The 24089-nt window shown below is 46.1% G+C and overlaps 1 protein-coding gene across 1 annotated transcript in view; it reads left to right on the top strand.

Annotated features, from left to right (window-relative positions):
- Positions 1 to 24089, top strand: part of OTOG (otogelin) — a 563613-nt gene that overhangs the window by 299292 nt on the left and 240232 nt on the right. Inside the window, exons 26-28 of the mRNA XM_069768186.1 lie at positions 14708 to 14986; positions 15422 to 15539; positions 23722 to 23801. Coding sequence (XP_069624287.1) covers positions 14708 to 14986; positions 15422 to 15539; positions 23722 to 23801 — 477 coding nt within the window. The remainder of the gene's footprint in view (positions 1 to 14707; positions 14987 to 15421; positions 15540 to 23721; positions 23802 to 24089) is intronic.

Raw genomic sequence — 24089 nt, 5'->3', positions numbered from 1 at the left:
TACATACATAAACCACATTAAGATGAACAGTGATTGGAACATAATAACCAAGTGCATAGTGTTACTGCATCCAATCATAATCAGTAATGTGATAACAACCACAATCCCAATGCCAAACTCTAACTAGAGAGCAAAACATTGAGTGTATAATACATCCACATAATATATAATACATAATACATACTGACATACTTGAACACATATAAAGTGACTATATATCGTGCAAAATAGAATAAAGTGCAATAGTGCCATAGAAACCCCTTATTTCATACATATTGATAATGGTCCCCGACTTAATTGTAGCTGTACAGTGTAAATACTGTCCCTTCATGATCATCATGTATTAGTGGGTAAATGCTGATAATCGTGTTCTCAGATGTCAGGGTTCTCCCATAGGAATTTCATAAGAGTTCAATCAGTACCAAAGGTAACTATATCTATGTGATGAGAGAGCCCAAACACAATTAGAAAAGCTATACAATGAGACAAAGACAATAACAACCAATAAAATCAACAAATACAACGATTACTAATAAAATGTGCGCTACTGTAAGAAGGGTTTGAAGCTTACAGTTATATGAAAAAGTTTGGGCACCCCTATTAATCTTAAGCTTAATGATTTATAAAAATTGTATTTTTTGCAGCAGCTATTTCAGTTTCATATATCTAATAACTGTTGGACACAGTAATGTTTCTGCCTTGAAATGAGGTTTATTGTACTAACAGAAAATGTGCAATCTGCATTCAAACAAAATTTGACAGGTGCATAAGTATGGGCACCTCACCAGAAAAGTGACATTAATATTTAGTAGATCCTCCTTTTGCAAAAATAACAGCCTCTAGTCGCTTCCTGTAGCTTTTAATGAGTTCCTGGATCCTGGATGAAGGTATTTTTGACCATTCCTCTTTGCAAAACAATTCCAGTTCAGTTAAGTTTGATGGTCGCTGAGCATGGATAGCCCTCTTCTAATGATCCCACAGATGTTCAATGATATTCAGGTCTGGGGACTGGGATGGCCATTCCAGAACAGTGTAATTGTTCCTCTGCATGAATGCCTGAGTAGATTTGGAGCAGTGTTTTGGATCATTGTCTTGCTGAAAGATCCATCCCCTGCATAACTTCAACTTTGTCACTGATTCATGAACATTATTGTCAAGAATCTGCTGATACTGAGAGGAATCCATGTGTCTCTCAACCTTAACAAGTTTCCCGGTGCCGGCATTGGCCACACAGCCCCAAAGCATAATGGAACCTCCACCAAATTTTACTGTGGGTAGCAAGTGTTTTTCTTGGAATGCTGTGTTTTTTGGCCGCCATGCATAACGTCTTTTTGTATGACCAAACAACTCAATCTTGGTTTCATCAGTCCACAGGACCTTCTTCCAAAAAGAAATTGGCTTCTCCAAATGTGCATTTGCATACCTCAGCCGACTCTGTTTGTGGCGTGCTTGCAGAAACGGCTTCTTTCCCATCACTCTCCCATACAGCTTCTCCTTGTGCAAAGTGCGTTGTATAGTTGACCGATGCACAGTGACACCATCTGCAGCAAGTTGATGCTGCCGCTCTCTGGAGGTGGTCTGAGGATTGTCCTTGACTGATCTCACCATTCTTCTTCTCTACCTTTCTGATGTTTTTCTTGGCCTGCCACTTCTGGCCTTAACAAGAACTGTACCTGTCTTCTTCCATTTCCTTACTATGTTCCTCACAGTGGAAATTGACATGTTAAATCTCTGAGACAGCTTTTTGTATCCTTCCCCTGAACAACTATGTTGAATAATCTTTGTTTTCAGATCATTAGACAGTTGTTTTGAGGAGCCCATGATGCCACTCTTCAGACGAGATTCAAACAGGAGAACAACTTGTAAGTGGCCACTTTAAGTAGCTTTTCTCATGATTGCATACACCTGGCTATGAAGTTCAAAGCTCAATGAGGTTAGAAAACCAAAAAAAAGTGCTTTAGTAAGTCAGTAAAAAGTAGGTAGGAGTATTTAAAACAAGACAATGATAAGGGTGCCCATACTTATGCACCTGTCAAATTTTGTTTGAATGCAGATTGCACATTTTCTGTTAGTACAATAAACCTCATTTCAAGGCAGAAACATTACTGTGTCCAACAGTTATTAGATATATGAAACTGAAATAGCTGTTGCAAAAAAAACAATTTTATAAAACATTAAGCTTAAGATTAATAGGGGTGCGCAAACTTTTTCATATAACTGTACATATTCGTTTAAACCCTTTGGGGCAATTCTGTCCAGCATAACCATCCATTTGCTTTCCTTTTTGAGTAATTCCCTCTTGTAGTTCCCACCTCTGATTCCAAGCTGGACCCGTTCAATCCCTTTTACTTTAAGCAGATTTGGATTACTATGATGGCATAGTCTAAAGTGTTTAGGAATGGTCTTTAAATGTTCAATCTCATCAGCCAATGCCCCATTCCTAATGTGTCTCGCATGTTCAAGGACTCTTACCCGTAATTGACGGGTAGTCATGCCGATATAAATTAACCCGCACGGACAATACTCATAATATGACGTTTTCTGTTTTACAGTTTATATTGTATGTAATGGTAAAACTGCGACCGTTATCACTGTTGTTAAAAAAAAAAATGCCCTGTCCAAAAATTAACATGATGAACAATCACCACATTGGAATGACCCCCGTCTAGGGCCTACCCGATTAGAAAAATTCATAATTTGAGGTGCCACATAGTGGCTTTTTGTTAAAATATCTTTCAAATTTTTAGATCTTCGCCATGTGACAGAAGGGTATTTTGGAATACAACTTGCTAGATCATCATCGGCCCTCAATATAGCCCAGTGTTTACGTAAAACCTGCATCATTTGTTACCACTGCGAATTGAAACCCGTTATAAGCCTCACTGGTTGTGTGTCACTTGATGTCTGGCGCTTAGAACTAGATAGTAGTTGTTCTCTGGACAAAGATTTTGCTCTTCTATAGCCCGCCCTTATGACTTTATGGTTAAATCCCCTATTTTTTAGGTTCACCGTCAAGATTTTTGCTTGGTTTTTAAATCTATTCTCATCAGAGCATATTCATTTCATGCGTAAAAATTGGCTGCTGGATATAGACTTGAAAACCTGCAAATGATGGGCTGAGGATGCGTGCAAAAGAGTACTAGTTGCAGTTACCTTGCCATAGACATCAGTTGAAAGATGTCCTCCTAAATCTTTCTTCACACAAATATCCAGAAACTCCACCTGTTCTCTGCTGTATTGCCACGTCAAATGAATGTTGTAAAAGGTTGCATTTAGTCTATTGAGAAAAGAATTTAATGAAATTTCCGAACCTTGCCATATAAACAAAATATCGTCGATATATCTCGACCACGGCATCAATACCCTCCAAATTTTGAACCACCTCTCTCTCCCACAGTCCCAGGAACAGGTTTGCGTATGAGGGCGCACAAGTTGCCCCCATTGCGGTTCCCTGGAGCTGTAGGAAATAGCGGTCCTTAAATACGAAAAAATTGCGAGTAAGGGAAAAACATAATAAGGTAAGAATTAATTCAATTAGATCTGAATCAAGATTGGTCATATCAAGGAAGGAATTTGATGCCGCGATCCTGTGGTCGTGATGTATCGACGTGTACAATGCCTCAACATCGCAAACTACTAGGAACATGTCATGTTCCAATTGCACCTGTGAAAGCTGTTTCAGAACATCAGTGGTATCCTTAACGAATGACGGTAAGGTTTCCACACATTGTTGTAGGTAGAAATCTATAAACCTACAAATATTTTCTGTCAGGCTACCCACTCCTGACACTATCGGTCGACCTGGAGGATTACTCATATTCTTGTGGATCTTCGGTGTTAGATATAGTGTGGGGATTACTGGAAAAGCAGTCATTAGTCCCTCCATCATCTGTACAGATATCACACCCCGATCTACGCCCTGTTGTAATAGCGCATCCAATTCAGACTTGAAAGAGTTCAACGGATTACTCACCAATTTTTTGTAACAATGTGTAACATTCAATTGTCGAAACGCTTCCCGTTCATACATATCTGCAGGCCATAACACAACATTTCCCCCCTTGTCAGCCGGCTTGATCACAATATTTTTCATATTTTTAAGTTCTTTTATGGCTTGGTTCTGTGCCTTGGACAAGTTGAATTTAGATACAGTTTCTGGGAGGAAGGACATATCCTTTTTGACAAGTTTCATAGAAATATCAATATTTGTACATAACCCCATAGGGGGGAAATGTTGTGAACGGCCATGCAGATATGTAGGAAACCGAGTATCATCTAGAGCTTCTAGGTCTGCAAAGCCTGTTGTTCTATATTGGTAGAAAAAACACTCCTTGATTGATTCAAAAAGTATTTTTAAGGCTACGTTCACATTAGCGTTGCGCGCCGGTGCGTCGGCGATGCAACGGCGACGCAACGCTCGACGCACAAAAAACGCGCGCAAAAACGCTGCGTTTTGCGACGCGTGCGTCGTTTTTTGACGAAAATCGGACGCACGAAAAATGCAACTTTTTGCATTTTCTTGCGTCCGACGCTAGCGTCGGAAACGACGCACGTGTCGAAAAACGCAACCAAAAAAACGCACGCGTCCCCTATGTTAAACATAGGGGCGCGTCGCCGCTGCGTCGCCGACGCAACAGCGACGCACATTAGCGGAACGCTAATGTGAACGTAGCCTAAACGATAATTTTCGTGCGAAGAGTTCTAAATCCTTCACAACAGTGAAGTAATCCAATCTCGCTGCAGGTGCAAAAGTTAACCCTTTTTCAAGTACATACAATTGTGCAGAGGAAAGTGTGATATTAGATAAATTAATTACCTTCATACTCTCCGTGTTTTTCTTTTCTTTGAAAAGTTCCATGTGCGCATAGGAGGGAACGGTGTGACGGATTTGTGGGGTTGATGTTCTGCATTGTTTTCCTCTCCTCCTCCAGTCCGTATTCCTAAAAAATGCTCGCCACATGATTCTTCTGATTGAATTGATGAAAACGATGATGAGCGAGAAAAGGTTTTTTGGCTTGTTTTTAAATATTGCCACTTATAGATCTTTTTTTGGGAACAGTTGGATCTCGTTGGAATTTTCGAATTTTGAGATCCTGTATCTCCTTTTCCCACTTAGTGATTTCAAGATCTAGATCTTTATCCAAAGTATTGCACTCATCTACTGTCAAAAGACCCTGAATTTTTTATCTAAGTCCATCAATGTCCCCTTCAACTGTTTGCAATGCTCTTTTATCTGATCCAATGAGGAGTTCTAGCAGAGTACGTGAGCACTTAGATAGTTTCTTCCCACTTGCTAATAAACGTGGTATCGTTGTTCTCAATGGTTGGGTATATCTGGACCCTAAGGCCCCTAGGGATGATATCCTTTTGGAGATAATTCTCCAAAGATACCTTGTTCCTCCACAATTTTTGTGCGTTTTTTTTTAAAGATGTTTTATGTTAAGCTTCACATCCTTCACATCATTAGTTTCTGTACCAGTCCCAGGTTTTTCACCAAACAGACTGCCTAGTTGTGTAATTTTTATCACGTTTTCTGAAATCCATATATTCACTGTTAGAGGCATCTGTAAACACAGACAGATATTTTGAAGGGATCCTTGGATATATTGATGAATTCTATTGGTATAATGGTTGCTATTGGCAGTCTGATAAATCCCCAGCCAACAGGAAGCCCTCCCCCTGGCAGTATATATTAGCTCACACATACACATAATAGACAGGTCATGTGACTGACAGCTGCTGTATTTCCTATATGGTACATTTGTTGCTCTTGTAGTTTGTCTGCTTATTAATCAGATTTTTATTTTTGAAGGATAATACCAGACTTGTGTGTGTTTTAGGGCGAGTTTCACGTGTCAAGTTGTGTGTGTTGAGTTGCGTGTGGCGACATGCATGTAGCGACTTTTGTGAGATGAGTTTTGTGTGGCGACATGCGTGTAGCAACTTTTTGTGTGTCGAGTTGCATGTGACAGGTTAGTGTAGCAAGTTGTGTGCAGCAAGTTTTGCGCATGGCGAGTTTTGCGTGTGGCGATTTTTATGTGTGGTGCGCTTTGAGTATGTGCAAGTTTTGTGTGAGGCAACTTTTACATGTGTTGCAACTTTTGTGCATGTGGCAATTTTTCTGCGTGTGCAAGTTATGCGTGTGGCGAGTTTTCCATGAGGTGAGTTTTGCACGTGTGGCGAGTTTTGCGTGAGCCTAGTTTTGCATGTGGCAAGTTTTGCATGTGGCCAATTTTGCGCGTGGCGAGTTTTGAGTGGTGACTTTTGTTTTTCGACTTTTATGAGGCGAGGTTGGTGTATGTGTGCTGAGGGTGGTATATGTGTTCAAGCACGTGGTAGTGAGTGGCGCATTTTGTGTGTGTTCATAAAATTTTGTGGCTGTAGCTGCGACGGTGCAGATGCCAATCCCGGACATACACACATACATACATACACACATACATATATACACACACACACACACACACACACACATTCAGCTTTATATATTAGATAACGTTTATACATTTTTTGGAGTTCAGCTCAGGTTGTGCCCCATTATGGGCTTTTGGTGAATAGGTGGTAGGTCACATGTGTGACCATTTTTAAGTGTTTTTATGTGTATGTTTTGTGTGTGTTTAATTAAATAAAGTTGTATTGATTTTACGCTATATCTGTGCCTCTGGTGATCCCCTCTGTATAGCCTATTCCTTTTTTGTTTGGTTTGATGTTCTCAGTATAGGCTGAGGTTGGATCCCATATTTGATTAGACTGTAGTGCCCCCACATTCTATATTATTCAGAGTTTGATTTAGAATGCAGCAGACAGAGTTTGCATCAGAGTGCAGCAGGCAGGATCTGCATCAGAGTGCAGCAGGCAGGATCTGCATCAGAGTGCAGCGCAGTATTTGCACTAGAGTGCAGCAGGGACAGGTATGCAACCTTACAGAACTTAAACTGCAAAACAGGAAGGTTGCTCAGGCACCTCCCCAGTAGGGAGGAAGCAATATATACTTAGTGTCCCACAGGTATTGGTTGGGGAGGAGATAGCAAGTGCGTGCGCTGACCCTTTAAGGACATGGCTAGAGGACCGGCTGGAAGCATGCACAGCATGGGAAAGGGAAGAACTGACCGCAGCACGGGTGAGTGAAGTGACACGCCAGAGACCCTGCCTGTCAGAGCAGGACTCTGGCGTGGTGCTAAGAGTACCCCCCCTTTATGCCCCCTCCTCTTCAGGCCATCAATGAATTTCCGGAGGAGAATGTTCTTCTTCGGGTCCCAGGATTTCTCTTCGGGACCAAATCCCTTCCAGTCAACGAGGAAGAAGGTCTTGCCTCTCACCTTCTTCATGGCCAAGATGTTCTCCACCACAAAAACAACATCAGAGGCTGTTGGCATAGGCGTGGTTCTCAGATCCTTTAAGAAGGGACTCAGGATGACAGGCTTTAGTAGAGATATGTGGAAGGAATTTGGAATCCGCAGAGATGAAGGCAGCTTTAATTTATAGGAGACTTCGTTGATCCGCTTCAACACCTCGAAAGGCCCGATAAAACGAGGACCCAACTTGTAAGAAGGAACCTTCAGCCGGACGTACCTGGACAAGAACCATACCTTGTCACCAGGATGGAAGCATGGAGGATCCAGTCCAGACGCCTTTTGTCTGCATGTCTCTTCATATGGGCAGAGGACGCTTCTAAAGTGGCTTTTATGTCCTCCGACAACTTCACAAAATCCTTGGAGAGGACATCTGCTGCAAGGACATCAGAAGGAACCGTCACCGGGAGGGGAACTTCGGGTTGCCGACCGAACTCAATGTAGAACGGAGATTCTCCCGAGGCTTCACCAACGTGATTGTTGTACGAGAAATCGGCCCAGGGAAGCAATTTCACCCAATCATTATGGTGGGCATTGATGAAGTGTTGCAGGTAATTGACCAAGACCTGGTTGACATTCTCCACTTGCAATTGGACTGGGGGTGATAGGCCGATGAGAAATCCAAGGCGATATCCAGATGTTTACAGAAAACTCGCACAAATCTGGAAGTGAACTGCGAACCTCGATCGGACACAATATGACGAGGAAATACGTCCAGGAGGAAAATATTTTTGATGAAGCTGTCAACCAGTTCAGGAGCGGATGGAAGAGCAGACAACGGGGTAACGTGCGCCATTTTGGAGAAGCAATCCACGACTACCCTGATGACTGTGCAACCCTTGGATACTTGCAAATCTGTAATGAAGTCCATAGCTATGTGCTCCCATGGACCAGATGGTACGGGTAATGGCATGAGAGAACCGGCAGGAAGTTGTCTGGGGACTTTGCCTCTCCAATTTGTGCCACCAATAGCCATGTAAGCATAGATCTCTCTCCTCATGGACGGCCACCAGTAGAGGCGAGAAATCAACTGTAGAGTCTTCCTTTATCCTGCGTGACCAGCCACCTTGGACGAGTGGCCCCAAGACAAAACTCGCTCCTTCTCGAATTCAGCCACAAGAGTCTTCCCTGGGGGAATTCGTGACAGACTAATAAATTGTGGATCCTCCTCTTGATCCTCAGACAAAAAAAGCGCGAGATAGGGCATCGGCTCTGACATTCTTGTCAGTGGACCTGAAATGTAAAAGAAAGTTAAAGCGGGCAAAAAACAAAGACCACCTATCTTGGCGTGGATTAAGTCTCTGGGTGGACTGGAGATACGATAGAGTAGTTACGCTCAGGAGCGGAGAAGACCTTAGAGAAGAAATCGTAGGACATGCGACAACCCGAGGATGACTTCTGGGTGAGCACAACTCCAGCCCCTAACAAGGATGTATCCACCTCTAGAAAGAACTGTTTGTTTAAATCCGGGTGATGCAGATCAGGAGCGGTGGAGAAGGACCGTTTAGGAGAGCGGAAGGCCTCTTCAGCCTCGGAGCAACAGTTCTTCGGATAGGCTCCATTTCGGATCATAGCAGAGATGGGAGTGGTCAGCGTGAAGAAGTGAGGAATGAATTGCCAATAATAATTAGCAAAGCCAAGGAATCTCTGAATTGATTTGACTCCCACGGGCAGCAGCCATTTAAGGATGGAAGAGACTTTCTCAGGATCCATCCTGAGTCCGGTATCCAAGATAATGTAACCCAAGAAGTGACAAGAGGACTGTTCAAGAAAGCATTTCTCATACTTGGCATAGAGGCGATTCTCCCTCAGACGCTGAAAAACCCACCAAACTGCTTGTCTGTGGAAGGCCAGATCCGGGGAAAATATTAAAATATCGTCCAGATACACAACGCAGGAATAAAGTAGGTCCCGGAAGATGTCATTGGCGAATTCTTGAAAAATTGCCATTGCATTACTGAGACCGAAGGGCATCATTCGGTATTCATAATGTCCATCTCTAGTGTTGAAAGCCATCTTCCATTCGTCTCCCCGACGAATGCGGATTAGATTGTAGGCGCCTCTTAAGTCTAATTTGGTGAAGATCCTGGCTCCTCTTAATCGGTCGATCAACTCAAGAATAAGTGGAATAGGGTATTTATTTTTCACTGTGATCTGATTGAGAGCTCAATAGTCAATACAGGGTCAAAGTGATCCATCCTTCTTCTTAACGAAGAAAAACTCGGCCCCAGCAGTAGAGGAGGATTGAACCCCCTGCCAAATTCTCCGGAATGTAGTCCGACATAGCTTGAGTCTCAGCTGAGGACAGAGGGTAAATTTGGCCTCTAGGGGGTATAGATCCAGGAATCAAGGCGATAGGGCAGATATACGGCCTGTGGGGCGGCAAAGTCTCTGCTTCGTTCTTGTCAAAAACATTGGCAAAGGACCAATAGGTAGACCGCAAACCGGGCAGAGATCAGCGATGCCGGACAAGACGGTGCATTAGCCGGATGTACTGGAGCCAGACACTTCTCATGACATGAATGCACCCAGCAGATCACCTCTCCAGTTCTCCAGTCCAACACAGGTTCGTGCTGCCGTAGCCATGGTAGGCTTAACAGAAAGGCATGAGACATTTGGGAAAGAACATAGAAGGAAATCCTCTCAGTATGAAGCATTCAATATGGACCTCAAGCGGCTCAGTAGCCAGACAAAGAATTCTCCCATCGACAGATGTTATTGCCAGGGGATTCTTGAGTGGATGGACTGGGATTTGGAACTGATCCACTACCGCCTGGAGGATAAAATCCAAATACGCTGACTCAACAAACTGGGATTCACCGGTTGTCACGGCCACAGTAAGAGTCAGGTTTAGGGAGATGTCTTTTCTGTCTAGGAAGGCCTCTCCTACTGACCCGAGATGCCGGAGCTTCTCTGGCTTTACCGGACAGACTCGAATGGAGAGGCCTATGTCTCCACAAGACAGGCATTGGACTTTAGCACATCGATCCCTCAGTCGATGTCTGGCAAGGGAAAGATTGTCGATCATGGGTTCAGATAAGTCATCGGCAAAGGAGGGTGAAGGAACGAGTGGCCTTTGAAAAGATGGAACCCAGCGCCCCGGTCCTCTTTCACGTTCCCCCTCACAGGCACGCTCACGGAAATGAAGGTCTATACGATGGCGAGGGAGACCAGGTCGTCGAAGGTAGTTGGTAAATCCCGACCAGCCAGCTCATCCTTTGTTTCCAGAGAGGCCGTCGCCAGAGTACGGAAGCATACTGCATATTGTCCCACAGATGAGTTGGACTGGCGTAAGTGAATAAGAGCAGAAGCTGCAGAGGTGGTTCACCCGGGTTTGTCGAATATATTGCAAAAGGCTTCCAAGAATACGGACAAATTGGAGATAATAAAGTCCTCTTTCTCCTCCCACAATGGATTTGACAACACCAGGGTCTCACCTCCAAGATGTGACATAAGAAATGCCACCTTTGTTTGATCTGATGGGAAGTGATGAGGAAGGAGTTCAAAGTGTAGCCGGCACTGATTGACGAACCTGTGGCAGAGTTTTGGATTGCCGTCAAAACGTGAAGCTGCAAGTCGGGGAACTGAATCTTGAACCAAGCCTACTGTCTGGGAAGTCTCAGAAGAAGACACGGCTGCTTGAACATGCTGGAACTCTGGAGGGATGTTTAAGGTCTCCAACTTAGTGGATAAAAACTGCAACTGTATGGACAGCTCTTCCTGTGCGTCTTTTTGTCGGCAAAGCTACCTAACTACAATCTTTATTCTCTCACTCTCCTCAGGCATTTTCCCGTCCTCCTTCAAACACTCTATCATTACTCCGTTACTAAAGAAACCCACCCTTGACCTATCCTGCACAAACAACTACAGACCGGTCTCCAATCTCGCCTTCATCTCTAAACTCTTGGAGCGCCTGATCTACTCCCGCCTTACCTGTTACCTCTCCATTCACTCCCTCCTAGACACTTCACAGTCCGGCTTCCGCTCCCTACACTCGACAGAAACTGCACTCATCAAAGTGACCAACGACCTTCTGACACCAAAATGTAACGGTGACCACTCTGCTCATTCTTCTCGATATTTCTGCAGCTTTCGACACTGTTGACCACCCTCTCTTACTCTCTCCAGTCACTTGGCATTAAGGAAACTGCTCTCTCCTCGTTCTCCTATCTTTCTGACCGCTCCTTCAGTGTTCTGTTCTCTGGCTCCACTTCATCTTCTCTTCCTCTCACTGTCGGGGTACCCCAGGGCTCAGTCCTTGGCCCCCTTCTCTTCTCCCTCTACACGGCCCCAATTGGACAGACCATGAGCAGATTTAGCTTTCAGCACCATCTTTATGCCAACGACACACAACTATATACGCCATCCCCTGGCCTTACTCCTGCTGTACTACAGAACACCACTGACTATCTGTCCGCAGTCTCTGACATCATGTCTGCTCTCTATCTGAAATTCAACCTCTCCAAACCTGAACTTCTTCTGCTCCCACCATCTACTAACCTCCCAAAACCTGATGTTTCCCTCTCCGTGGGTGGCACCATAATAACACCCCGGCAGCAGGCACAATGTCTGGTGTTATGTTTGACTCCGATCTCTCCTTCACCTCCCATATACAATCTCTTGCCCGCTCATGCCGCTTACACCTAAAGAACATCTCTAGAATCCGCCCTTTTTTCACTATAGAAACAACAAAAACCCTCACTGTCGCCTTGATCCACTCCCGCCTGGACTACTGCAACGCTCTAGTAATTGGCCTCCCCCTCACTCGACTTTCCCCTCTCCAGTCTATCCTTAATGCAGCAGCCAGGGTCATCTATCTACCTAATCGTTACTCAAACATATCCGCTCTTCGCCAGTCATTACACTGGCTGCCCATTCATTACAGGATACAATTCAAAGTACTTGTTCTCATCCACAAAGCTCTTCACAGTGCAGCACCCCCTTACATCTACTCCCTCATTTCTGTCTATCGGCCTCTGCGCTCTGCAAATGACTTGCGACTAACCTTTGCAATAATCCGTACCTCCCACTCCCGACTACAAGACTTCTCCCGTGCTGTGCCAATCCTCTGGAATGCTCTACCCCAAGATATTAGGACCATCCACAATTTGCATAGTTTTAGGCGCTCCCTCAAAACACATTTGTTCAGAGCGGCCTAACATGTTCCCTAATCAGTTATTTTGTTTGTGTGTAGCCCATTCACTATCTCCATCTATCCCCCACCCCCTGAAGATGGCTGGACCATCATTGTAAATACATCATTGTAAATACACACCTGTACTTTGTATCTCCCCACCTGATTGTAGATTGTAAGCTCTCACGAGCAGGGTCATCTTGTGTTGCTTTAATTATTGTATTGTTAACATTGTTACTTATGACTGTTGTGTTTGAAGCTGTTAAACTGTAAAGTGCTGCGGAATATGTTGGCACTATATAAATAAAGATTATTATTATTATTATGACTTTACAGGGGGTGGCACTTGTAGCAATGACTTACGATGGTGTCTCTCTAGGTGGGGGCAATTGTAGTAATGGCTCTCTGGATGTTGGCTCACTTGGTGGTGGCATTTGTAATAGTGACTCTTTGTGTAATGACAATTGTAGTAATTCTTCGGGCTGTGTTCCTGTGGGTGGTGGCTCTTGTACTAGTAATTCTCAGGGTGGTAGCACTTGTAATAGTGACTCTTGATATGGTGGTAGTTGTAGTAGTGACTGCTTAGGATGATGACTTCCTGGCTAGTGGCACTAATAGTAGGGACTCTCAAGGTGGCGGCTCTCTGTATGGTGACTGTGAGTGGTGGTATTTGTAGTAGTGACTTTCGAGATGGTAGCTCTCGGTATGTAGGATCTATGAATGGTGTCGCTTGTAGTAGTGATTGTAACAACCCTGCTGGCATCACTGCATGGCCTCCCATCCCCCACCTGCTTTTCACACAAACTCACTCACTTCTCCGGTCCATGCTCTGAGTTCTCTGCTGCTGGCTCCATGCTGTGTGCCTCATGTTTCCTGCATGCTCTGTGCATGTCTTCTCTCTGTGTGCATAGGAGGGCGGCGCCGGCAACTTCTGTTTCTTATTGAGACTGTGTACACCTTGCTAAGGTGTCCCCGGCCAATTGCCATGAGGCTCCCTCATGGTGGGGGCCTGTTATTGTGCAACTTACTCCCTCAGTCAGTTCTTAGCTGCTGAGGTGCCAGGTCCTGTCTCTGTGACTCTTGTGTTCGCCACTCAGTGGGGCGTTGTACCCTGGCCTGTGTCCTGTGTCCCCCACCCAGTGGGGTGTCGTACCCTGGCCTGTGTCCGTGTCTCTGTGCCTTGTCCTGTTCCTGACTCTGTCTTAGTCTAGTCCTGTTCCTGTGTCCGTTTATATCCCTGCCTTGGTTTCCTTTCCCTGCTGTGCGTACTCTGTGTCTTGCTTTGCTCTGCTCTCGGCTCTGCACTTGGTGTCTTGCTTTGCTCTGCTCTCGGCTCTGGACTTGGTGTCTTGCTTTGCTCTGCTCTCGGCTCTGCACTTTGTGGCTCTGCATTGCTCTCGGCTCTGCACTCTATGGTCGTGCTCTGCCCTCTGCTCTGTGCTCTGCGGCTCCGCTCAGCTCTCGCACCGCTCCTTGCGGTTCTACCTTGCTCCGCTCCTGCGTCTCTGCTCTTGGCTCCGCCTCCTGTGCTTCTGTTCTTAGCTCCGCCTCCAGCTCTTAGATTCGCCTCCTGCTCTTCGCTCCACCTCCTGTGCTTCTGCTTTGCTCCGCTCCTTGCGGTCTTTCTCAACCTGTTCTCATATACCCTCCTGTATGAACAGGTTCTTACCTGTTTTACATACCTGCCTGCAGACCGGTCCATACCGGTTCTTCCAGTGTACCAGCCTTGTCCGCCTGTCCTACTAGAGGGCCAGTTGTGCCCGCTTGCCAGTGTCTCTGTTGTACCCGTCTGCCTGCCTATGTCCCAGCCATGCCCACCTGTCTGCCAGAGTGCCAGCTGTGCCCGCTTGCCTGTCTATGTTCCGTTCTCCGGTGGGATCAACAGCCACAGCCAGACACCACCCTGGAGTGGTACCTGGTAGCTTCCTGCCGCACAAGTCTGACCTCACCATCTGAGGCTCCAGCGAACACCAAGGAAGCTACTTAGTTACGACCCTTCCAGGGTAGTCTGGTGTGTGGTCCAGTGGGGCCACTCCCCCGCATGCCCACGCCTACCAGTCTGGGCGCGGGTGTGACAGTGATTCTCAGAGTGTTGTATTATGGTGGCTTGTCTTCTCCTGTCATGGTATACAGTCAGCAAATTATATTGATTTGGGGTGTACTTTGTGTTCATGTTGAACATCCACCTCTTGGACTTGACCTCACTGCTGTCCTTCTGCAGACATAAACCTGGTGTCCCTGGAGTTGGCTGTGCGTCCGAACTTCTTCTTACATCTGGGAAGTAACGGGACCTTCCACGTATCTAAGTGGCAGAGAAGTGACGACTTCCAGAGACGCTCCACCTTTATAATCCACAAAAACCGCTGGACGGCTGGGTACAGCGCCTTTGAGAGCCTTGCCCAACCAGGCCACTTTATGAGAATCTCTCCCTCTTCTATCTCCTTGACTAAGTACCATCACTCTACCGCATTCAGGCTCTCCACTCTCTACAGGATTTCAGGTGAGGACGGCCAGCCCAGCCAGGTATGGGCATCATGACAGGGCAGGTGAAGGTTGCAGCTCCCCTATCTACTGCCTATGTCACCAGCATCTCAATATCAGTAATCCATAGATACGGGAATGGCAGGGTATGAATGGTGGTCAGCATCATACATAGGCTGTACAATGGTTCTGCACCACTGACTGAGATTTCTGCCCCTCAATGATTACTATGGGCTCAGCTGTGAGGGGAACTTGTCACTTTCCTGTTGGTAGCAACCATCTATCTATGATATCTGCACTCTGATCCCTCTGTAACTATGCCCCGTGCACTCCACCCTTCACGGTGGGGCAGCACTGGCTCTGGCCAAAACCTGGGACTACATGAGGGGTGCAGCACTAGCTCATGCTTGGTTAAATGTGAAATGAGAAGACAACCAAGTTTTTTAACTTGCAGATTCTAAGTTACATGTGATGACGCGATCCACCTGTGAATGGCGCTATGATGCTTGCAGTAGCGCTTGTTATCGAACATGCAGAGATCCCACCGGTGACCACTGTCATAGTATTCCCAGGTAAGCATACCTTCCAACTATTAAAGAAGGGAAAGTGGGCTGAAGGATGCAGCACCACATCCCTTAACCACACCCCAACTACACCCATTTACCATTTCATTCTCAGCTGGCCACAATAAGAAAATTTTAGAAAGAGACGGACAACCCTTTGAAGGCTGTGTTCACACTACTGCTAAACTTTGTGTTGCCCTGTCCATTATAAAAGCAGAAGAAATGAAAGCAGCTGGGAAGGATGTGTTATCAGTTGCACAGTAGAGCCCGAATGTCTTCACTAGCTATAATGAGCTCTGGTAATTTTCTGTCCAGGTGTCCATCACATTTCAAACCTAAGTTCAAACCGAAATTCTTGTTCCTATCAGTCAGTCAAGCAGTCTCCTGTTATGAAAGGCAATTCAGAATCACAATGGACATGGAGGTCAGAGCACATACAGTGAACTGACAATAACCCAAAATAATAGAACGAGCTCTGAGACGTGGGAACTCTGCAGACCGCAATCCCTAAGCCTATCAAACCACAACTAAAGGTAGCCGTGGAGCGCTCCTGACCAGAACCTAGGCGCCTCGTCACAGCCTGAGAAACTAGCTAATCCTGAAGATAGAAAAATAAGCCTACCTTGCCTCAGAGAAATTCCCCAAAGGAAAAGGCAGCCCCCCATATATAATGACTGTGAGTAAGATGAAAACACAAACATAGAGATGAAACAGATTTAGCAAAGTGAGGCCCGACTAGCTGAACAGAACGAGGATAGGGAAGATAACTTTGCGGTCAGCACAAAAACCTATAAAAAACCACGCAGAGGGGACAAAAAGACCCTCCGCACCGACTAACGGTACGGAGGTGGTCCCTCTGCGTCTCAGAGCTTCCAGCAGGCGAGAAAAACCAATTAAGCAAGCTGGACAGAAAAATAGCAACAAAATAACATAAGCAAAACTTAGCTTTGCAGAGCAGCAGGCCACAGGAATGATCCAGGGAAAAATCAAGTCCCACACTGAAACATTGACAGGAAGCATAGATCAAAGCATCAGGTGGAGTTAAGTAGAGAAGAAGCTAACGAGCTCACCAGATCACCTGAGGGAGGAAACTCAGAAGCTGCAGTACCACTTTCCTCCACAAACGGAAGCTCCCAGAGAGAATCAGCCGAAGTACCACTTGTGACCACAGGAGTGAACTCTGCCACAGAATTCACAACAGTACCCCCCCCTTGAGGAGGGGTCACCGAACCCTCACCAGAGCCCCCAGGCCGACCAGGATGAGCCACATGAAAGGCACGAACAAGATCGGGAGCATGGACATCAGAGGCAAAAACCCAGGAATTATCCTCCTGAGCATAACCCTTCCATTTAACCAGATACTGGAGTTTCCGTCTTGAAACACGAGAATCCAAAATCTTCTCCACAATATACTCCAATTCCCCCTCCACCAAAACCGGGGCAGGAGGCTCAACAGATGGAACCATAGGTGCCACGTATCTCCGCAACAATGACCTATGGAATACGTTATGTATGGAAAAAGAATCTGGAAGGGTCAGACGAAAAGACACAGGATTAAGAACCTCAGAAATCCTATACAGACCAATAAAACGAGGTTTAAACTTAGGAGAGGAAACCTTCATAGGAATATGACGAGAAGATAACCAAACCAGATCCCCAACACGAAGTCGGGGACCCACACGGCGTCTGCGATTAGCGAAAAGTTGAGCCTTCTCCTGGGACAATGTCAAATTGTCCACTACCTGAGTCCAAATCTGCTGCAACCTGTCCACCACAGTATCCACACCAGGACAGTCCGAAGACTCAACCTGTCCAGAAGAGAAACGAGGATGGAACCCAGAATTGCAGAAAAACGGTGAAACCAAGGTAGCCGAGCTGGCCCGATTATTAAGGGCGAACTCAGCCAAAGGCAAAAAGGACACCCAGTCATCCTGATCAGCAGAAACAAAGCACCTCAGATATGTTTCCAAGGTCTGATTGGTTCGCTCGGTCTGGCCATTAGTCTGAGGATGGAAAGCCGAGGAAAAAGACAAGTCAATGCCCATCCTACCACAAAAGGCTCGCCAAAACCTCGAAACAAACTGGGAACCTCTGTCAGAAACAATATTCTCTGGAATGCCATGCAAACGAACCACATGCTGGAAGAACAAAGGCACCAAATCAGAGGAGGAAGGCAATTTAGACAAGGGTACCAGATGGACCATCTTAGAAAAGCGATCACAGACCACCCAAATGACTGACATCTTTTGAGAAACGGGAAGGTCAGAAATAAAATCCATAGAGATATGTGTCCAAGGCCTCTTCGGGACCGGCAAGGGCAAAAGCAACCCACTGGCACGAGAACAGCAGGGCTTAGCCCGAGCACAAATCCCACAGGACTGCACAAAAGCACGCACATCCCGCGACAGAGAGGGCCACCAAAAGGATCTAGCCACTAACTCTCTGGTACCAAAGATTCCAGGATGACCAGCCAACACCGAACAATGAAGTTCAGAGATAACTCTATTCGTCCACCTATCAGGGACAAACAGTTTCTCCGCTGGGCAACGATCAGGTTTATTAGCCTGAAATTTTTGCAGCACCCGCCGCAAATCAGGGGAGATGGCAGACACAATTACTCCTTCCTTGAGGATACCCGCCGGCTCAGATAAACCCGGAGAGTCGGGTACAAAACTCCTAGACAGAGCATCCGCCTTCACATTTTTAGAGCCCGGAAGGTACGAAATCACAAAGTCAAAACGGGCAAAAAACAGCGACCAACGAGCCTGTCTAGGATTCAAGCGCTTAGCGGATTCGAGATAAGTCAAGTTCTTATGATCAGTCAATACCACCACGCGATGCTTAGCTCCTTCAAGCCAATGACGCCACTCCTCGAATGCCCACTTCATGGCCAGCAACTCTCGGTTGCCCACATCATAATTACGCTCAGCAGGCGAAAACTTCCTGGAAAAGAAAGCGCATGATTTCATCACTGAGCAACCAGAACCTCTCTGCGACAAAACAGCCCCTGCTCCAATCTCAGAAGCATCAACCTCGACCTAGAACGGAAGAGAAATATCTGGTTGACACAACACAGGGGCAGAAGAAAAACGACGCTTCAACTCTTGAAAAGCTTCCACAGCAGCAGAAGACCAATTGACCACATCAGCACCCTTCTTGGTCAAATCGGTCAATGGTTTAGCAATACTAGAAAAATTGCAGATGAAGCGACGATAAAAATTAGCAAAGCCCAGGAACTTTTGCAGACTTTTCAGAGATGTCGGCTGAGTCCAATCATGGATGGCTTGGACCTTAATAGGATCCATCTCGATAGTAGAAGGGGAAAAGATGAACCCCAAAAATGAAACCTTCTGCACACCAAAGAGACACTTTGATCCCTTCACAAACAAAGAATTAGCACGCAGGACCTGAAAAACCGTTCTGACCTGCTTCACATGAGACTCCCAATCATCCGAGAAGATCAAAATGTCATCCAAGTACACAATCAGGAATTTATCCAGGTACTCTCGGAAGATGTCATGCATAAAGGACTGAAACACTGATGGAGCATTGGCAAGTCCGAACGGCATCACGAGATACTCAAAATGACCCTCGGGCGTATTAAATGCAGTTTTCCATTCATCACCTTGCTTAATTCGCACCAGATTATACACACCACGAAGATCTATCTTTGTGAACCAACTAGCCCCCTTAATCCGAGCAAACAGATCAGATAACAATGGCAAGGGGTACTGAAATTTAACCGTGATCTTATTAAGAAGGCGGTAATCTATATAAGGTCTCAGCGAACCATCCTTCTTGGCTACAAAAAAGAACCCTGCTCCTAATGGCGACGATGACGGGCGAATATGCCCCTTCTCCAGGGATTCCTTCACATAACTGTGCATAGCGGTGTGCTCAGGCACGGACAAATTAAACAATCGACCTTTTGGGAATTTACTACCAGGAATCAAATTGATAGCACAATCACAATCCCTATGCGGAGGTAGGGTATTGGACTTGGGCTCATCAAATACATCCCGGTAATCAGACAAGAACTCTGGGACCTCAGAAGGAGTGGATGACGAAATTGACAGAAATGGAACATCACCATGTACCCCCTGACAACCCCAGCTGGACACCGACATGGATTTCCAATCTAATACTGGATTATGGGCTTGTAGCCATGGCAACCCCAACACGACCACATCATGCAGATTATGCAACACCAGAAAGCGAATAACCTCCTGATGTGCAGGAGCCATGCACATGGTCAGCTGGGTCCAGTATTGAGGCTTATTCTTGGCCAAAGGCGTAGCATCAATTCCTCTCAATGGAATAGGACACTGCAAGGGCTCCAAGAAAAACCCACAACGCTTAGCATATTCCAAGTCCATCAAATTCAGGGCAGCGCCCGAATCCACAAATGCCATGACAGAATATGATGACAAAGAGCAGATCAAGGTAACGGACAGAAGAAATTTTGACTGTACAGTACCAATGGTGGCAGACCTAGCGAACCGCTTAGTGCGCTTAGGACAATCAGAGATAGCATGAGTGGAATCACCACAGTAGAAACACAGACCATTCAGACGTCTATGTTCTTGCCGTTCAACTCTGGTCAAGGTCCTATCACACTGCATAGGCTCAGGTTTAAGCTCAGGTAATACCGCCAAATGGTGCACAGGTTTACGCTCACGCAAGCGTCGACCGATCTGAATGGCCAAAGACATAGACTCATTCAAACCAGCAGGCATAGGAAATCCCACCATGACATCCTTAAGGGCTTCAGAGAGACCCTTTCTGAATATTGCTGCCAGCGCAGATTCATTCCATTGAGTGAGCACTGACCACTTTCTAAATTTCTGACAATATACCTCTATCTCATCTTGAGCCTGACAAAGAGCCAGCAAATTTTTTTCTGCCTGATCCACTGAATTAGGCTCATCGTACAGCAACCCAAGCGCCAGGAAAAACGCATCGATATTACTCAATGCAGGATCTCCTGACGCAAGAGAAAACGCCCAGTCCTGAGGGTCGCCGCGCAAAAAAGAAATGACGATCCTAACCTGTTGAATTGGGTCACCAGAAGAGCGAGGTTTCAAAGTCAGAAATAGTTTACAATTATTTTTGAAACTCAGAAATTTAGTTCTATCTCCAAAAAACAAATCTGGAATAGGAATTCTCGGTTCAAGCAAAGAATTCTGGACCACAAAATCTTGAATATTTTGAACTCTTGCCGTGAGCTGATCCACACATGAAGACAGACCTTTAATGTCCATTGCTACACCTGTGTCCTGAACCACCCAAATGTCTAGGGGAAAAAAAAGACAAAACACAGTGCAAAGAAAAAAAAAAATGGTCTCAGAACTTCTTTTTTCCCTCTATTGAGAATCATTAGCACTTTTGGCTTCCTGTACTGTTATGAAAGGCAATTCAGAATCACAATGGACATGGAGGTCAGAGCACATACAGTGAACTGACAATAACCCAAAATAATAGAACGAGCTCTGAGACGTGGGAACTCTGCAGACCGCAATCCCTAAGCCTATCAAACCACAACTAAAGGTAGCTGTGGAGCGCTCCTGACCAGAACCTAGGCGCCTCGTCACAGCCTGAGAAACTAGCTAATCCTGAAGATAGAAAAATAAGCCTACCTTGCCTCAGAGAAATTCCCCAAAGGAAAAGGCAGCCCCCCACATATAATGACTGTGAGTAAGATGAAAACACAAACATAGAGATGAAACAGATTTAGCAAAGTGAGGCCCAACTAGCTGAACAGAACGAGGATAGGGAAGATTACTTTGCGGTCAGCACAAAAACCTATAAAAAACCACGCAGAGGGGACAAAAAGACCCTCCGCACCGACTAACGGTACGGAGGTGGTCCCTCTGCGTCTCAGAGCTTCCAGCAGGCGAGAAAAACCAATAAAGCAAGCTGGACAGAAAAATAGCACAAAATAACATAAGCAAAACTTAGCTTTGCAGAGCAGCAGGCCACAGGAATGATCCAGGGAAAAAACAAGTCCCACACTGAAACATTGACAGGAAGCATAGATCAAAGCATCAGGTGGAGTTAAGTAAAGAAGAAGCTAACGAGCTCACCAGATCACCTGAGGGAGGAAACTCAGAAGCTGCAGTACCACTTTCCTCCACAAACGGAAGATCCCAGAGAGAATCAGCCGAAGTACCACTTGTGACCACAGGAGTGAACTCTGCCACAGAATTCACAACAGTCTCCTCAGCTTTCATCTCTGCCCTCAGATCATCTTTTCCGCACTCCTCTCTGTCCTCAGGCCATCTCTTGTCCTTGGCGTTTTTTTCTGCCCTCAGGCCATCTGCATGGCGATCCTCTCTTCCCTCAGACTGTCTCCTCAGCACTCTCTCGACCTCAAACTATCTCCTCTCCTAGACGTTTTTTCTGCTCTCAGTCCATCTCCTTGGTGATCCTCTTTTCCCTCAGGCTGTCTCCTCAGCACTCCTCTCTGAACTCAAGCTATCTCCTCTCCTAGACGGTTTTTCTGCCCTCAGGCCATTATCTTGGCGTTCCTCTCTTCCCTCAGGCTGTCTCCTCAGCACTCCTCTCTGAACTCAAGCTATCTCCTCTCCTAGACGGTTTTTCTGCCCTCAGGCCATTATCTTGGCGTTCCTCTCTTCCCTCAGGCTGTCTCCTCAGCACTCCTCTCATAGATGTTTTTTGTGCCCTCAAGCCATCTCCTTGGCGTTCCTCTCTTCCCCCAGGCTGTCTCATCAGCACTCTCTCGACCTCAAGCTATCTCCTCTCCTAGACGTTTTTCTGCTCTCAGTCCATCTCCTTGGTGATCCTCTCTTCCCTCAGACTGTCTCCTCAGCACTCCTCTCTGAACTCAAGCTATCTCCTCTCCTAGACGGTTTTTCTGCCCTCAGGCCATCTCCTTGGTGATCCTCTCTTCCCTCAGACTGTCTCCTCAGCACTCCTCTCTGAACTCAAGCTATCTCCTAGACGGTTTTTCTGCCCTCAGGCCATCATCTTGGCGTTCCTCTCTTCCCTCAGGCTGTCTCATAAGCACTCTCTCGACCTCAAGCTATCTCCTCTCCTAGACGTTTTTTCTGCTCTCAGTCCATCTCCTTGGTGATCCTCTCTTCCCTCAGACTGTCTCCTCAGCACTCCTCTCTGAACTCAAGCTATCTCCTCTCCTAGACGGTTTTTCTGCCCTCAGGCCATCATCTTGGCGTTCCTCTCTTCCCTCAGGCTGTCTCCTCAGCACTCCTCTCTGAACTCAAGCTATCTCCTCTCCTAGACGGTTTTTCTGCCCTCAGGCCATCATCTTGGCGTTCCTCTCTTCCCTCAGGCTGTCTCCACAGCACTCCTCTCCTAGATGTTTTTTCTGCCCTCAGGCCATCTCCTTGGCCATCTTCTCTTCCCTCAAGCTGTCCTCTCAGAACTCCTTTCTGCCCTCAGTCAGTATCCTTGGTGCTCTTCTCTACCCTCAGGCCATCTCCTCTACACTACCCTCAAGCCATTTCCTTTGCTCCCCTGTCTGCCCTTGGGCATTATTTTTCCCCCAAGAGCTCATAGCAGATCTCTGGGGGACATATACTGTATATTTTTTTTAACTGCATTTATTTTCCAATGTTGTTGGAGTATCTCTAGGACCCTCAGTTACAGGGAAAACATACAGAGAGAATTCACTGGCAGAGCTCATCTAGGTGAGCTAGTACCCAGCAGCTCTGCCATGCAGAGGCCCAGTGAACATGTGACCTCTGGGTCTAGTAGAAGCCTCAGCTGTGCCTATTGAGTTCCATGTGCCTGCAAGAGAGAAGACAATAGTGGTAATAAGCTGCTTTTACCCTCTCTGGGGACACTGGCACCTGGCAGCACTCAAGAGGTCAGTGCAACACTGATGGTGGCCGGGCTGGACAGTCGGCATATCATCTGAGACAGCGGGACAGACAAAGATCCAAATATGGGACTGTCTCACTTGCTCTATGATCCATCTGTTCAGTGTGGTGGTGATCTGGCTCATATGGATAAATGACATTGGTGTTGGTTATGGTGGAAGTGACGTTCCAGGTCTGTGTGCTCTGCAATGTTCTTTCCTGTGGTGCACCCCTCTCCTCCCTCCTGCAAAGATAATCTAGATTAGTAGGAGGAGCAGAGAATGACTTCAGGCCCCAACACTGATTAATGTGGCGCCAGGTTTGACCAGTCTTTTATCACACATCTTTTGTAGGGTTGAAGGATGCTTTCCATTGTGCCCACCACACATGGTCGTGGATGAAGTTACCAAAAAATGTGTCTACTTCTCCGACTGTAAGTACCTGAATAATAGTGTATAGGAGAGTCTGCCGAACCTTCCTGAGCACTGAACAGGAGGGTCTGGAACATGTATAGGGGGCTTCCAGTCACACACCTCTATTGTGGTTTCCATGTAGGAGACCTTGTGGCACATACTTTTATTTGGACCTCTATGTAGGAGACCTTGTGTAACACGCTTTTGTTTGGACCTCTATGTAGGAGACCTTGTGTCACACGCTTTTGTTTGGACCTCTACGTAGGAGACCTTGTGTGACACGCTTTTATTTCGACCTTTATGTAGGA

Source organism: Ranitomeya imitator, chromosome 5, assembly GCF_032444005.1.
Source record: "Ranitomeya imitator isolate aRanImi1 chromosome 5, aRanImi1.pri, whole genome shotgun sequence".
Lineage (NCBI taxonomy): Eukaryota > Metazoa > Chordata > Amphibia > Anura > Dendrobatidae > Ranitomeya > Ranitomeya imitator.
Note: the sequence above shows the minus strand (reverse complement) of the source record. Positions and strands in the feature narration are given on the sequence as shown.